At 31.6% G+C, this 13445-nt stretch overlaps 2 protein-coding genes across 5 annotated transcripts in view; both read right to left on the bottom strand.

The window, feature by feature from the left end:
* Positions 1-5245, bottom strand: part of LOC145322327 (uncharacterized) — a 26553-nt gene extending 21308 nt beyond the window's left edge. For 2 of the 4 annotated variants that reach the window (XM_080164286.1, XM_080164284.1), the window contains exons 1-10: positions 4750-5058; positions 4134-4553; positions 2811-2891; positions 2333-2429; positions 1916-2003; positions 1389-1539; positions 1158-1212; positions 743-962; positions 384-493; positions 80-144 (exon numbers count right to left, since the gene is read on the bottom strand). In XM_080164286.1, coding sequence (XP_080020412.1) covers positions 80-144; positions 384-493; positions 743-962; positions 1158-1212; positions 1389-1539; positions 1916-2003; positions 2333-2429; positions 2811-2891; positions 4134-4215 — 949 coding nt within the window. In that variant the 5' untranslated portion in view covers positions 4216-4553; positions 4750-5058. Of the gene's footprint in view, positions 1-79; positions 145-383; positions 494-742; positions 963-1157; positions 1213-1388; positions 1540-1915; positions 2004-2332; positions 2430-2810; positions 2892-4133; positions 4554-4749; positions 5059-5120 lie in introns of those variants that run through there. The other 2 variants (XM_080164285.1, XM_080164287.1) reach the window with 2 other exon arrangements.
* Positions 5052-13445, bottom strand: drk (growth factor receptor-bound protein 2 drk). The gene is made up of 9 exons (XM_080164288.1): positions 13294-13445; positions 12590-12641; positions 12091-12177; positions 11855-11955; positions 11099-11228; positions 10492-10542; positions 10163-10243; positions 8228-8277; positions 5052-7237 (listed from the first exon to the last, which is right to left on the bottom strand). The coding sequence occupies exons 3-9, from the start codon at positions 12147-12149 to the stop codon at positions 7071-7073; spliced, it is 639 nt and encodes a 212-aa protein (XP_080020414.1). The 5' UTR covers positions 12150-12177; positions 12590-12641; positions 13294-13445; the 3' UTR covers positions 5052-7070.

Below are 13445 nucleotides of genomic sequence, written 5' to 3'. Positions count from 1 at the left end.
AAATGATCCCAAAGGTGTGTACGGACGTGGCCCCTAGTATTGAATTGTTCTCAAAATTCTATTTAGAAATGGTTTTCACCTGTGCCGTAGTCTGGACTGTTTTTTATGGATTTGTTGTATCCTTGTTTGTTTCTCTCTGACCATCTGCAAGCACAAAATATTAAATAATACTAATAGATTGATTACCTAAGATGGGCTATCAAAAAACAAAAATTTATCCAACTTAAAAAGGAAATTCTAACCAAGAATATAGTGCTTTTATTTGTCCAATTTACTGATTAGGGAATGGGATCTAGATCTACTATTGGTATTTATTTCAACACATTTCTTTTTTCAAAATCTTTTAATTTACTTTTAACTATCATTTTTCATTAAATTTGTGCCTGTAGTTTTGTTGATTGTGACCAGTTCTGATTGAAACCTGACCACCATTTCTTCCTCCAGATCTGGAATCCTGGCGGGCACCATTCACCCCATCGCTCCAGCTTGTCTGCTATATAAATAAATTAGTTACTTCGACCTAGGCCTATATGGCAAGGGCTGGGAACCTCACCAATATAACCTAATCCCACACAAAGACATTTGGACCAGTAATTATTTTTTTTGAGATCTTTAAGTTCAGATAAAAAAACCGTATTGTTAACTTTTTACTTTTCCTGATATTTATGTGATACACTGCTTAAGGCTGTTGTCATTTCATTTAACTTTTAACTCAAATGTTTATTTTTTCTCAATTTTGTACCTGATAATCATATTGTTGCGGGGACATTCTTGTTCCACATTGGGATGGATAGCCAGGGGAGGTGGGACCTCCTCCAGGCCCCATGGGCATCACAGATATCTGGGGAGGGGTGTAGTTTTCAGCAGGGGGCACATTGTCCATATTAGGATAGCCGGCTATGGCAAAACCACACTGAATCATGTCATGCACGAAGGGCTCGCGAGAGTCAGATTTAAAAACTCTAAAAAAAAGGGTTAGATGATAGATAAGTTTATAATAACAGATTATTTGCTTGTTCTCTAAGATCACAAAGACGTCTCTAGAGAGTAAATGAAAATTACCAACCTTTTCTATAAAAATATTAGGAATGTTAAACTTATTGACCGTCCATATTAAGCTTTATATTTGATTTATGTTTGAAAAAAAAAGTGTTTACCTAATAAAATCATATCCATGTGATTTATGTATTATTTGAGCTGTACACACATCACCTTAAAAAAATAGTGTTAAGTTTAATAAATTTCAGAATTAATGGCTTTACTAACAAGAAATTGAGAGACTTTAAAAATTAAATACCATATTTGATTTAGAGGTAATAGATAATTCTATTAAGAAAACTTAATGGTAGAATATAGATATAACACTTATATCTGGGTATTTTTCTTACCTTTAAGAGCATCCTTGACAAACTCTATGGAGGGTTTGGACCACTCTCCCGCAGGGGGCACAACCTCTGCTAAAACATATTCTACTGCCAGCGGAGGAATGCTCTGTAGTTGACTATGGATTTCCGTTCTAATATGGGACAGGTGAAATTCCTGAAAAAATAATCTTATTAGGAACAAAAATATTAATGATATAAAATACATAAAGGTTGACAACAGAAGTCGCGGAATTATCCATACTTTACTTTTATTTTTACTCATATGCAATTTTAAATCATTAAATAAAAAGCAACAGGATGTCTCTTTGTGAAACCTGTATCTATACCTTAAGGTCTCGCTAACCACTTGACCGATATGGTTCTCTTTTCAAGTGAATACTTAAATGAAATCCTTTTTAAAATCTTTTTCTTTGGGCTAAAATGAAAAGTGGGGGGTTGACTTGCCATACCCTGGGGGCCTCCTCTTTTTCCTACAAGTAATTCTAGGGGCGGACACTCTGATTATCATTAAAGTGCTGCGGCGTACGTACCTGTGTCTCACCAGTATCCACTAGATTAACCAGAACTTTGATTCCAGAAAGTGTATTCACCAGACCACGCTGCCAACTCCCTTCATGTCTAAAAATATCAGCGCTTTCACACAAAGTACCATGTTGAGCACGAATAACCCACCTTTCATCTTTTTTTTAATTTTTGAAATAAATTGAAAATAAAAGGGAGGGGAGGAAGTTGTTTTTCGTCTGGGTGTTTAGTTCAATTGGTCAGGTTGGGTTACTTTTCAATTTATTTTAAAAATAAGTGGGGGAAAAAGGGTGTCTCTGTTTACTCCCCCCCCCCCTTATAAAAAGAAAAATTCAGCAAAAATAGGTAGGTATGTAATAAAAATCATTTTATTTAGTTCTTAATACTTTTCTTTGTTGATAACAATGACAGAACTAAAGTATTACCTGACAATTATAGACTGGCCTGGAGTAATTTGTGTGGGCTGTTGGCCTCCCTCGAGTTCACTTCTATGCCGACTCAAATATTTTCTTACTATTTCACCTAGAAAGAATTCTATAAGTTAGACTCTTAAAAAGTTGGAGGGCGAGTGTGACACTTTTTGAAACTAAAACTAAAAGTCAAAGGAACTCAACTAACAAAAGCTACCGCCATGCCAAATTTCAGTGCTGTAACTATCTTTAGTTGAGTGCCTTTAAACTTTTGTTTTAGTTTAAAAAAGAACGCAATTTATTTTATTTTGTTTTATACTTAAATGTATGTATACTTTATTATCCAAAAATTTTTATTTATTAGCAGGAGTAATCATGAAAGGTATTAAGTATATTTTACTTTGATTTTTGTATTAACTAAACCCTTTTTTTGTCTATAAGTGACAGATGAACAGACAAAACTAGATTAACTACCTAAGCAATTTAAATTAACCTGTTTTTAAATCATTTTGTCCAAATATTTTGATGATTCCATGAAATTTGGCAACGTGAGTCACTAAAATCTGAAATACTCCTGCACAATATCATACATACGTTTGTTAGTTTTAGTGTTATTAGCAAGGATATTTGGGGATAAGACAATTGGTGATAAATCAATGATGAACAAAATCAAGATAGAATAAAAGTAGCCAATTTTATTTTCTAACAAACGAATGTTTTATAAAACTTTGGGTACCAGTATCTCCCTTTATGCTAGCACTTTAACTTCTCACCCCCTATCCCTTTTATTTCCCCATCCCATTCCTTGAAAAGCCTCCCTCATCCTAGTAATAAAGTAACAGGATGTTTGTCTGTCTGTACCAATGGATCTTGCTAACCGCTGAACCGATATGGTTCTCCTTTACAGGGTAGCTTCTCATAGGTCCCGGGAAGGTTTATAACTATTTTGGGGGATGTTACTACCAACCTCTCAAGAGAAATTGCCCCTAGAAAAAAATTACCCCCTGCCCCCAAGAAAATAAATTAAATTAAATTTTTTTAAAACTAAATAAAAAATGGGGCTAGAAGGGTCGCCCTCCCCCCCCCCCCCCAATTTTTTTTTTTTTTTTTAAATTTGAATTAAAAAGTAGGTTTTGAGATTCACCCTCCCCCCCTCAAGTGCCCCTAGAGGCCTCTAGGGGCGTAGCCGCAAGTACTTGTAATAAAAAAGTACTGATGCCCATAGGCATTAAGGAGAATTAATACATGCTATAAGTAGTGAAGTTCTTTGCCTGTAAGATAAGAACTAGCTAACAAATAAACCGAATGATTTATCTTTTATAAGGAAAGTGGCTTCTCAAGTTCACTTAGGTCAATGGCTATTCTTTTAGGATATTTTATTTCCAAATATAAGTCTGGATTGCTTTAGGCTATTTTCTACACAGTTCCACCCCCTACAGATAAAGACTCTAGTTGTTAAGGCTTAAGCCAGTAGTGTATGGTTAAGAACCTAACACGCAATTACATCCACCTATCGCTGAAGTGCCACAACTTATCATTTCTTTTAGGAAGGGGCGTAATTTTTTACACGGGTGATTTCTAATAGGAATATGAGGGTGGTGGTATCCTCCACAAAAGTCATAAACTTCTCTGGATATATAAGAAGCTTCACTGTATAGGAAAACCATATCGGAGCCTTTGCTACACACACACAGACTTTTATACAAGGAAAAAATGCTGTTATTTACATTCCTCTGCAATATCTTATTTGGTTAAAAAACTAAAAATTTAATCAGCGCACTCATTTTTTGTCTACACGAAACGAATGCATGTTTGCCTGTAGATGCCGGGGGTCCCGGAGGGGTAACTCCACGCCTGCTGCCTGACAGGGACATTATACATCTGCAAATAATAAACATCAAGTAATAGCATGTGTATCTGTCTGTCTATCTTTATAAATATTATAGCCTTGCGGTATTTTACAGTCTAGAAAGGGTATTAAGTATATAAAATTAAAAATTAAGTAAAAAAAACCCAACAAGAACATCGATCGTCATTCAAAAATTAAAATAACAGGAAAATTATCTTTAAATTCAATTCAAGACTGTAATAAAAGTACTGTACAGGATCGAATTGGTCACTGTCGAAAAAAAAACACGTCTTTTTATATTAATATGGTTGTTTTTTTGGTAATATTTTTCGTAAAGCCAAATCGATTTCGTCCTGAGAACGAAAATAGTGATTGCTAAGCATATTTCTATTGATTTACAGTATGACCCTTTAAAAACCTTTTAAAGCTAAAATCTTTCTTTTTACCTTAAAAGAGTGGGTAGAAAAATCTGATTTGTTTCCAGGTTTATAATGGCTTATTGTACTTAAAAAATAATTCATAAATGAAATCTTAAAATAATCCTACTTTACTTCTTAATTTAGAAAATTACAAAGGGTCATACTGTATGTGGTTAGTAAAGGTATGAAAAAGCATAGAGTCTATTTTCAGAAGCAATTTTTGTTATGTCTTTTGTGAAACAAAATTAAGTAAATAAAGCAGTTATTTTATTTTATTTGACATACAAAAAAGGCATAAAAAAGATATTGCACTAATCCAGAGTTATTTTCAAAACATGTTCTATGAAAAATGTTAGATAAGTATAACTTATGAGAGTATTTTATTATATAGTATGTGGGCTGTTTAACAATAAAAAATACGAGCTTCGTTTGATAAAATACTAAAACCTAACACAGAGAGATACAATCAAACTCAAAACTTTATTCGTTCAGTACATTAAAAATTACTGGAATATGTCATTTTCATTTTATATACTTTTATAGAATATGTACAGGATAAAATTCATTACAATATGAGAAAATGAATTATTTATATTTTTATTCAGGGATTATTTATAATAATAATAATATAATATTGTTATATCAACGTAAAAACAATTATAAAAAATCTACCTAACTAATCATGTTCTAGGCTGCTTAACAAATCTATCAGAGTTTTAAAGACAGTGAACAGAATTCTGAATAATTAATTGTTGAACAGAATAACAAAAAAATAAAATTCAGGAGTGAATATTTTCCAATCTAGTTGAATGTGTCTTTCCTCCCACCTCTCTATTTCTTTTAATCACAATCTAATATATATGTAAAGCAATTTTTTTGTAATTTATGCTTGTACACAGATCGATCTGATATAGGGGACTTTTTAGGTAGTGTCCTAGGACCTATTGAGAAATAAATTGTCGATTTTTTCACATTTTTTTGTTTTATCTGTGGATTTAATCATTGTATATTCTGTTCTATAATTAATTTTTCAAGAAATCTTTCACCAATACTTTTTTTTACAAATAGAAAAGTTTCATTAAGAATAATATTTCCATTGAAGAAAGTAGTCAAATATTCGGATAAAAATATTTTTTGTTACAATTTACTTTTTGATTTTTGTTTCTTTTTATTAAAAAGCTAAATAAAGATTATTTTCTTAAATTTATAGCCTTACTATCTTAAATAAATTATCGGTTTCTGAAATACCGGTTTATAAATAAACCTGGAAAAAATCCAGTTTAATGGAAGATCAAAATATCTGAATAAGGTTTATGCAAGGTCAAGTATTTAAAAAAAATAGGTCATTTGAATTTTAAATTCTTTTTAATGCATTGTTACTAAAATTAAAAGTTGAAATAAAAGCTGAAATACTTGGCCCTAAATGGTTTATGTATTATTCACAGTAAAAGAACAAAACCAATTCAAACATAACAATTAACATAAAGAAATTATATTTCTTCTTTCAAGTCCTATGAGATTTTATGCAACACTGAATTAATATTTGGAAAAAAAACTATTTTTTTTCTTAATATTTTCCCCAAAAGCCTTCAAGGCAAGTTTTTTTGTTGTAAAAAAAGTAAACCTTTCCCCTATCCTTTAAAGTCAACAAAGTTCAATATAAAATAATGCATTGAAAATGTCAAGAAACGTCATATTTTAATGTCTTTGTGTTAAAAAATAGCAACTACAGTTGTTTTGAGTTTAAAATTGGAAGATTTTTTTTACTAACAATCAGAAAATTTTTGGACCTTCGTCAATGTATTGTATACTCTTTAAAACTAAAATTCAGGAAAGATAAAAATTTTAGGTTTTAATTTAAGTTACTAAGATAGAAAAACACAATATTACAAAAGTAAAAAAATCATACTATTTCTACTATTCTATTTTTCGTTGTTACGTTTCCTTTAAAATTTAAAGGTCTGTTAAGTTTTTTTTTCACAACAAATTAAATAAATAAATGAGTATGAATTGTTGTGCGGTGTTTTCAATAAATTAATTCTTCAAAAGATTTTTATGAATTCAAGTTTAATAATAGAAATAAAATACTTTTACTCTTAAGTTTGTCTTTAAAAACAAAAACATTTAGAATTATAAAATGTATGATGTTTAACAATATTAAGGACAAATTATAATAATATTTGTTAACTTTATAGATATACAAAATCAAAAAAGAAGACTTTATAAAAATGTAACATTTGAAAAAATCACTTTTTATTATGATTTGTACATTAAAAGTCATGACAATTGTTTAATTTCTTTTAAAAAATTGAGTTGTAATGTTGTAAAGTATATTAGGTATGATTTATGTATATTTTGAAGCTGATAACGTTCAGAGAGCAATAATGGTGGTTTCTAGAGTAGCTTTGCTCCCCTGGTTCACATTGTATCCCAGCTCTGGACTGTGCTGTAACAACTCTGTAAACACGGGACCAATGGAACCACCTCAAGACGTGTGGTACGGCGTGACATAGGTGGCGGGGAAAAGTCCCCGCCGATTTCCAAGCTCTCCCGTCCACCAGTGCTGGTCGGATTTATCGGTAACGGTAATAACGTCTCCCCGTCGGAATTCCAGTTCGCCATGCTCTTGAGGAATAAAATCATACAGGGCCTAGGGTTTTGGAAATGTTTATTAAAAAATTAAGTTTACTAAAAATATGAGCAAAAAATCTAAATTGCCTTATAACTTTCTGCAATTCAAATTACTTCTCAATAGTTCTAGTATGGCTTCGAGACTGATTTATATGCGCTGGTTTAGAATCAGATTTCAGCCATACTGAAAAATCATAAATAGCATCGTATTACAGAGATCTTCTTACGGATATTATTAATCTTAAAATTTTTCATTTAATATCCGCGGAAAGCTGTCTATAAAACGATGCGATAAATAAACATTCTCTCTCATTGAATAAAGTTCTTTGTCTACCATGATATTATAAGGTGCAATAAAAAAAGAATGTTCTAGTTCTAAATGTTCTAATTTGGCAAAGTTGCAAAATTGTTATGTTTGACTGTCTGTATGTAAATATTATGTATTGATTTAATGCATCAAGTAAATGCAGCAATTGTAATTAATTTGCATAAGGATAAGGGAAATTTCTAATACTATATGCCAAAATTCATATTGTGTCTAAGTGACAACGACAAACTATTACATATATCTTTTAAAGAAAGCTTAAATGATAATTTTTATTTTACAAGAAAGCAATCATTCGATGGTCCTAGGTTGGTTTTGGGCTATTTTAAAGGAGTTAGACAGGGGTAAGAATACTTAGAGCCTAAGATCAATGCCGCTAATATGAGAATAAGTAAGAGGCAATATCTAAATATGTTTAGAAAAATAATTTACTTATTTAATGTTAATAATTAGCAAATAAAATTCAGTACAAATTGTGAATAAATGCTAGCACCCCCCCCCCCCCCCCTCCCCTTCAAGTCAAGTCACACATCTATCTTAATTGCAAACAATTATTCAACTTATCGTGGCATCTCAATTTCAAACTATATGCATTCATTCTCTCAATAATAATATTCGAGGATTTATGCACAAAAATAACAAGAATGAAAAAATCCGCGAAAGGTTATTTAGATAAACATTTTCCTGGACGAGAAATTCTTCTGGTACCATCTCTTTCAATTTAATATCTTGGGATCTGAAACAAAATGATAAAGAAATATTACATTTTTAACATTTAAAAACAGAAACTACATTTCAGGGGCGTCCAAGCTTTTTTTTGGGGGGGGGGTAAAAAATTTTAGGGGAGGGGGGGGTAATTCGTGTTTTGGGGGGGTAAAATGGCGCGCGAAGCGCGCCGAAATTTTATTTACCCCCCCCAAAATTTTTACCCCGGGGGTAAAATTTGATTGGGGGGGGGTAATTACCCCCCCAAAAGTCTGTTGGGGGAGGTAAATACTCCCCCCAAATCTGTTGGGGGGGGGGGGTAATTACCCCCCCCAAACTAATTTACCCCGGGGGTAAAATTTTTGGGGGGGGTAATTTAATTATGTAAAAAAAGCACCTACCTAATCTATTAAGTTAATAAGTACTATCCTATAACATAAAGTAGTAAGTAAGGTTTATTTGACTATAGCTTCAGATTTCATTACTTTTAATACTGAGTTCTCCTTTTTAGGAAAGCTTCACATAGATCCCATGATGGTTCCACACTATTATAGGTCAATCCTTTGAGTGGTTTTAGGCTATTTTTCTCCTCCCTTTTTACCCTTTAGAAAACACGAGTTCTTAGATGCTAAGGGCGCCACTACTATTCAAATATATAGTAGTATCTCATTCTTTAGAACATAAAAATACAATAATTAACTCACTAACCAATGAACTAATATGATTATACTTTAAAGTGAAGCGTCTTTTAGGTCCTGGTAAGTTTTATAACTAGTTTTGAGACACCCTGACATCCTCCCAAAAGAAATCGCCTATAGAAATTCTTTTTCATTATTTAATGAAATATTTAATTTAGTTAGGTATCTATTTTATGGAATCTTCAGTGATTTACAATTACATCATAGATCCCCGGGATGGTTTTAGCCCTTATAAAGGCCCAAGCAAATAAAACATGATCAAACTATTAAATTTTTTGTTATCATGGTTAAGAACTGTTTTAACTGGTTGGACTATATTGGGGTATAGTCCCTTTTGTGGCAACGCTCTTTAAGGGGCGTTTCTTCGTTTTTTTCACACAAGCTTCTATCCTATTTCTAGCCCCTGCGGGGGGCCAATTGCTCAACCATGTGGGGCAATCACCTAAACCAATATAACCTATCCTAAAATAAACTATCAAAAGCCATTTAGGATATACTTTTCATTAACTATTAGGAGACCAAACGAGGAACATAAAATATATTACACCTCAAGGCTCGAGTCACACTATGACTTTTTTTTTAAAGAACATTTATTTTGGGGGGGGAGTAATTACCCCCCCCCCCCCCCAAATGGTTTGGGGGGGTAAATACCCCCCCCCCAAAATCGTTGGGGGTGCCTACGGCACCCCCAAGGTAGGGGTAATTTTTTTTGGGGGGGGGTATTGTTCACAAAATTTTGGGGGTGCCAAATGGCCCATTACCCCCCCCCTTGGACGCCTATGCTACATTTCGAGTCGGGTTGCCCGTAATAAATAGTTTAAATAGTTAATTTTGAAGTTTTGTAATTGTCAAGTCGATTCCAACTTGACATAATGATTCCTGTAATAGTTAGATACAATCTAATTATTAACTAACGGAACGTCCGTTTATCCTTTCTACACAAAAAGAGTTTTTAGATTTTTTACGACCATTTTAGTAAGAATAATGATTCCTAGGAAGATAAGGCACAATATTTCATCTTTGTAATCAAGTCATGATAAAATGTAAGCAAATCCATTATGTTTTGAGATATTAAAGACGTAATTATTTGTTGGTTAATGCTTGATTGTTTTTCATACTTGTTTTTTTATTCCAAAGTAGTAGTTCAATGCAGAAGATTATTTTAAATATTTTTGATCACTATTTCTTTCCTGATAAATCAATTGAACTAAGCCTTACCTGGACACACTGGCAGAATGGTGGTACTCAACGAGTTCGTTTAGGCTGTTGAATTTTACAACCCACAGGAAAAATTTCCCTACATTTTAGTTCAGAATGAAATATTGTATAGAATACCAAAGGTTTAGTAAACAAAAAATAACAAGGAATAATAAGCAACGCAGCAGCAAGAGTAAAGAATATAACAGGACTACTGTAGAGTTTAAACTGTGTAAATTTAGTCAAAATGGATGTATGGATTTGCAAAAACTTTTAGTAAGAATGCTACTGGATAGAAAATGATGTAACAATATTGCTTTTTCTTAAAATATTTCATGATGAACTTTCCTTGAGCATCTCGTAGTACTTTAAAATGTTGAACTCCATCGCCGCATTTCACACTAAATAAATTAATATTCATAATTAAAGGCCAATGTCATTACAACTACAACAATTTAATGCTTTTTAACAAATAGAAATATTTGTTGGATATTTTTCAAATGCGTTTATACTACTATTAATTTACAGGAATGATTTTTATTACATCCTTTGAAAAACCAGCTGCTAAAATATTAACCAGTTGGTCGGTCTGTCTGTTAACAATGCTTTGGCAGCAATTAAATTTGTGGGAATATTTTTTTCTCAGCTCCTAGATAGACAGCAGAAATTTTGTGTGGATGGTCAATACATATATACTCCGTTGGTTAATAATATATTTATTATAAGCTTCAATATGTTGTCATCCTTATTAAAAGCACAGCTTTTCTTTATTAAGGGTCGAGAAGTTCGTAAAGAATAACTATTATCGTTAATTTTTGCATGTTAGAACTGTTCTAACGATTTCAAAATGTGCATGAACCCGTAACCATTAAGTCATGCCCTTTGATGTTAGAGCTTCGCGTACATGATTGTTGTCATTCTTGTTCATATGTTATCATCCGTGTTCTTTATATTTACCTGAGAGAAAAATCTCCAGGGGAGGATTCACTGACACGGACCACAAAGGCGCCCTCGTGTTTGTTAATTAAAAGCTTCTCAGCCCCGGCACGAGTTATTCGACCATAATACCAACTGTGTGGTTTCATCTCTAAAAAAATATTGAAGGTTAGGTTAGGTTAAATAAGGGTTAAAAAATGGCTCTGTAGGGGCTTGATTTTTTTTATATATAAAAACAAGACCTATAAAATATTGCTAGAAATTGCAATCCACAATTCAAAAATCCCCAACCCGCAAAAAAAAAAAGAATCCAAAATCCACGGAGTAATCCGCTTTTTTATTTGGCAGATTTTTGTAAGAATCGGAATCGGCGGATTGCAAGCCTTATTAAAAATATAGGATTTTTTGTCTCTGAAAAAATAATAAAAAAGGAATTGGTACATGAAAGGTATTTCTTTAAAATATATTATTGTTTTTTTTTTTTTGAAAATGTTAAAAGGGATGTTATATGTAAGGCTGTTCATCAAAATATATGACTGTTTCACTTCTGAAAAAGTTGTAGAAAAAGCAATCATCAAAATATTTCATTTTGTCAGTTTCTAAATTATATCTAACAATCATTAAGTATTTATAATCAGTTCTGTTAGCTTTCTTTTTAACGGATTTGTTGTAAGAGCCCTGAGAAGATTTACCGATGAAAATGATCTATTATTCAATCAATACATCAACCTTTTGTCCTATTGTTAGATGGATAAATTACTGTTTAAAATTACATACCTATATAATTACTGGGTATAAGACCTTCTCTGCCATCCAATTCAGCTCGAAACCAATTCATGTCATCTTCTTTATTCAACACTTTCAAGATTTGGTGTTTTCTAAAAGAAAAAAGAAAGTTAAGATATTTTTTAAAGTAAAAGAAATTCAAGAAATGCTAAAAAATCCGTGTGAAATTGTCGAGAAAATGTACCTTCCGCGTCAGAACCAAAGACGTTAAAAAATTTTAAACCCACCTGAAAGATAATTCATCGTCTGCTGTGGCGTTGAAATCGTGCTTTGCAATAGCTTCCATGTCGGAGCAATTAATTCACTAGCCAGGCCTGAAAATAAGAGAATTATTACCATAGATAACTAGTCAATCAGACAAAGTATCGACCAACTTGAAAAAAGGAATTTCCTGCAGACGAACAATTTAATTTAGTCCAATGTAATTTACAATTATACGATTTTTTAATGAATATATTCTAACCATACAATCGCATTATAGAACAAATAGTAACATAAACAAGGTGTAGTAGGTAATAATTCAACCACATTATTGTTCGAAAGTTTACTCATTTTGGTACAAAAGGTTAGATTGTCGAACAAATCCATATAAACAATAAATTGATTTTCATCAAATGTTTCACTACTCACATTTGGGTTAATTAAAGTAATTTTGTTTAAAACAAATTATAAATGTCAATTCATATCTTTAAAATTTAAATAAACGAATTAATTAAAATATTTTACCTTATCACAAATCAGTTCAAATGTTAATTTCTTCTATTTGTAGTTTTGATTTCTAAAATAAATAATAACAATAATAAGATAAAAAAAGTTATCTTTGGAAAATAAAAAAAGGAAAGGAAATATTTCTTTAAACAGACATAAAGAGGACTATACAAGAACGAGAGCAAATACTTATACACAGGTATTAAAATGTACATGATCAGTATAGGAATTATATGGAGACTTAACATCCAACTAAACTCAAGACTGAAGAGGGTGCAATGTCCACCGAAATATATTTCAATAAATAGCTGGGAAGTATCAAAAACTTTTTCACTCAGTGAATTTATCACTTTTTATGGCATTTTATGACATCTTACCGAGATTTTCCATTTTACATCATGAACTCAACAATACATTTGGTGTTTTTTAAAAACTTTGTTTGCAATTGATACCTACAGAACTGTTTTGTTTCTCGATTTAAGTTTACATTTAATAAATTAAAACAGTTAAAAAATATAACAAAACCAATAACATCACTGATACAAGGTTCCAAAATGAAAATACTATATATACATGAATAGTTTAATCTATTAAGTGGAGAGGTTATTTTGACAGTTCAAATTTAAAATTTTAGTGAAGAGTAAAATGGTTCTTAAGTGGTCCAAACAAACCATGTTTACATTATTCTTAAAACACTAAAATAAAAAGTTGTGAATAATTACCTTAAAATAGTATGAATAATATGTGTATGTGACACTGTACAGTCACACGTACAAAGTGAGTTACGGAGAACAACGTCAAGGTTAATTAAATGTTAAAACTTCACAGCAAATGACTCATAGGCTTGATTACAAACATTTTACATTATCAATCT

The sequence above is a fragment of the Acartia tonsa genome, chromosome 6 (genome assembly GCF_053477335.1).
Source record: "Acartia tonsa isolate MP-2025a chromosome 6, ASM5347733v1, whole genome shotgun sequence".
NCBI lineage: Eukaryota > Metazoa > Arthropoda > Copepoda > Calanoida > Acartiidae > Acartia > Acartia tonsa.
The sequence above is the reverse complement of the archived record's forward strand: the minus strand, read 5'-3'. Positions and strand labels throughout refer to the sequence as shown.

Bases quoted from the DNA above. Each gene is read 5' to 3' on its own strand.
- drk (XM_080164288.1), bottom strand. From the start codon at position 12,149: ATGGAAGCTATTGCAAAGCACGATTTCAACGCCACAGCAGACGATGAA. The intron at 8,278-10,162 runs GTAAGGCTTAGT...ATTTTGTTTCAG, and splicing joins CATTCTGCCAGTGTGTCCAG to ATCCCAAGATATTAAATTGA. The intron at 7,238-8,227 runs AGGAAAATGTTT...TTCCAAAACCCT, and splicing joins ACCAGAAGAATTTCTCGTCC to AGGCCCTGTATGATTTTATT.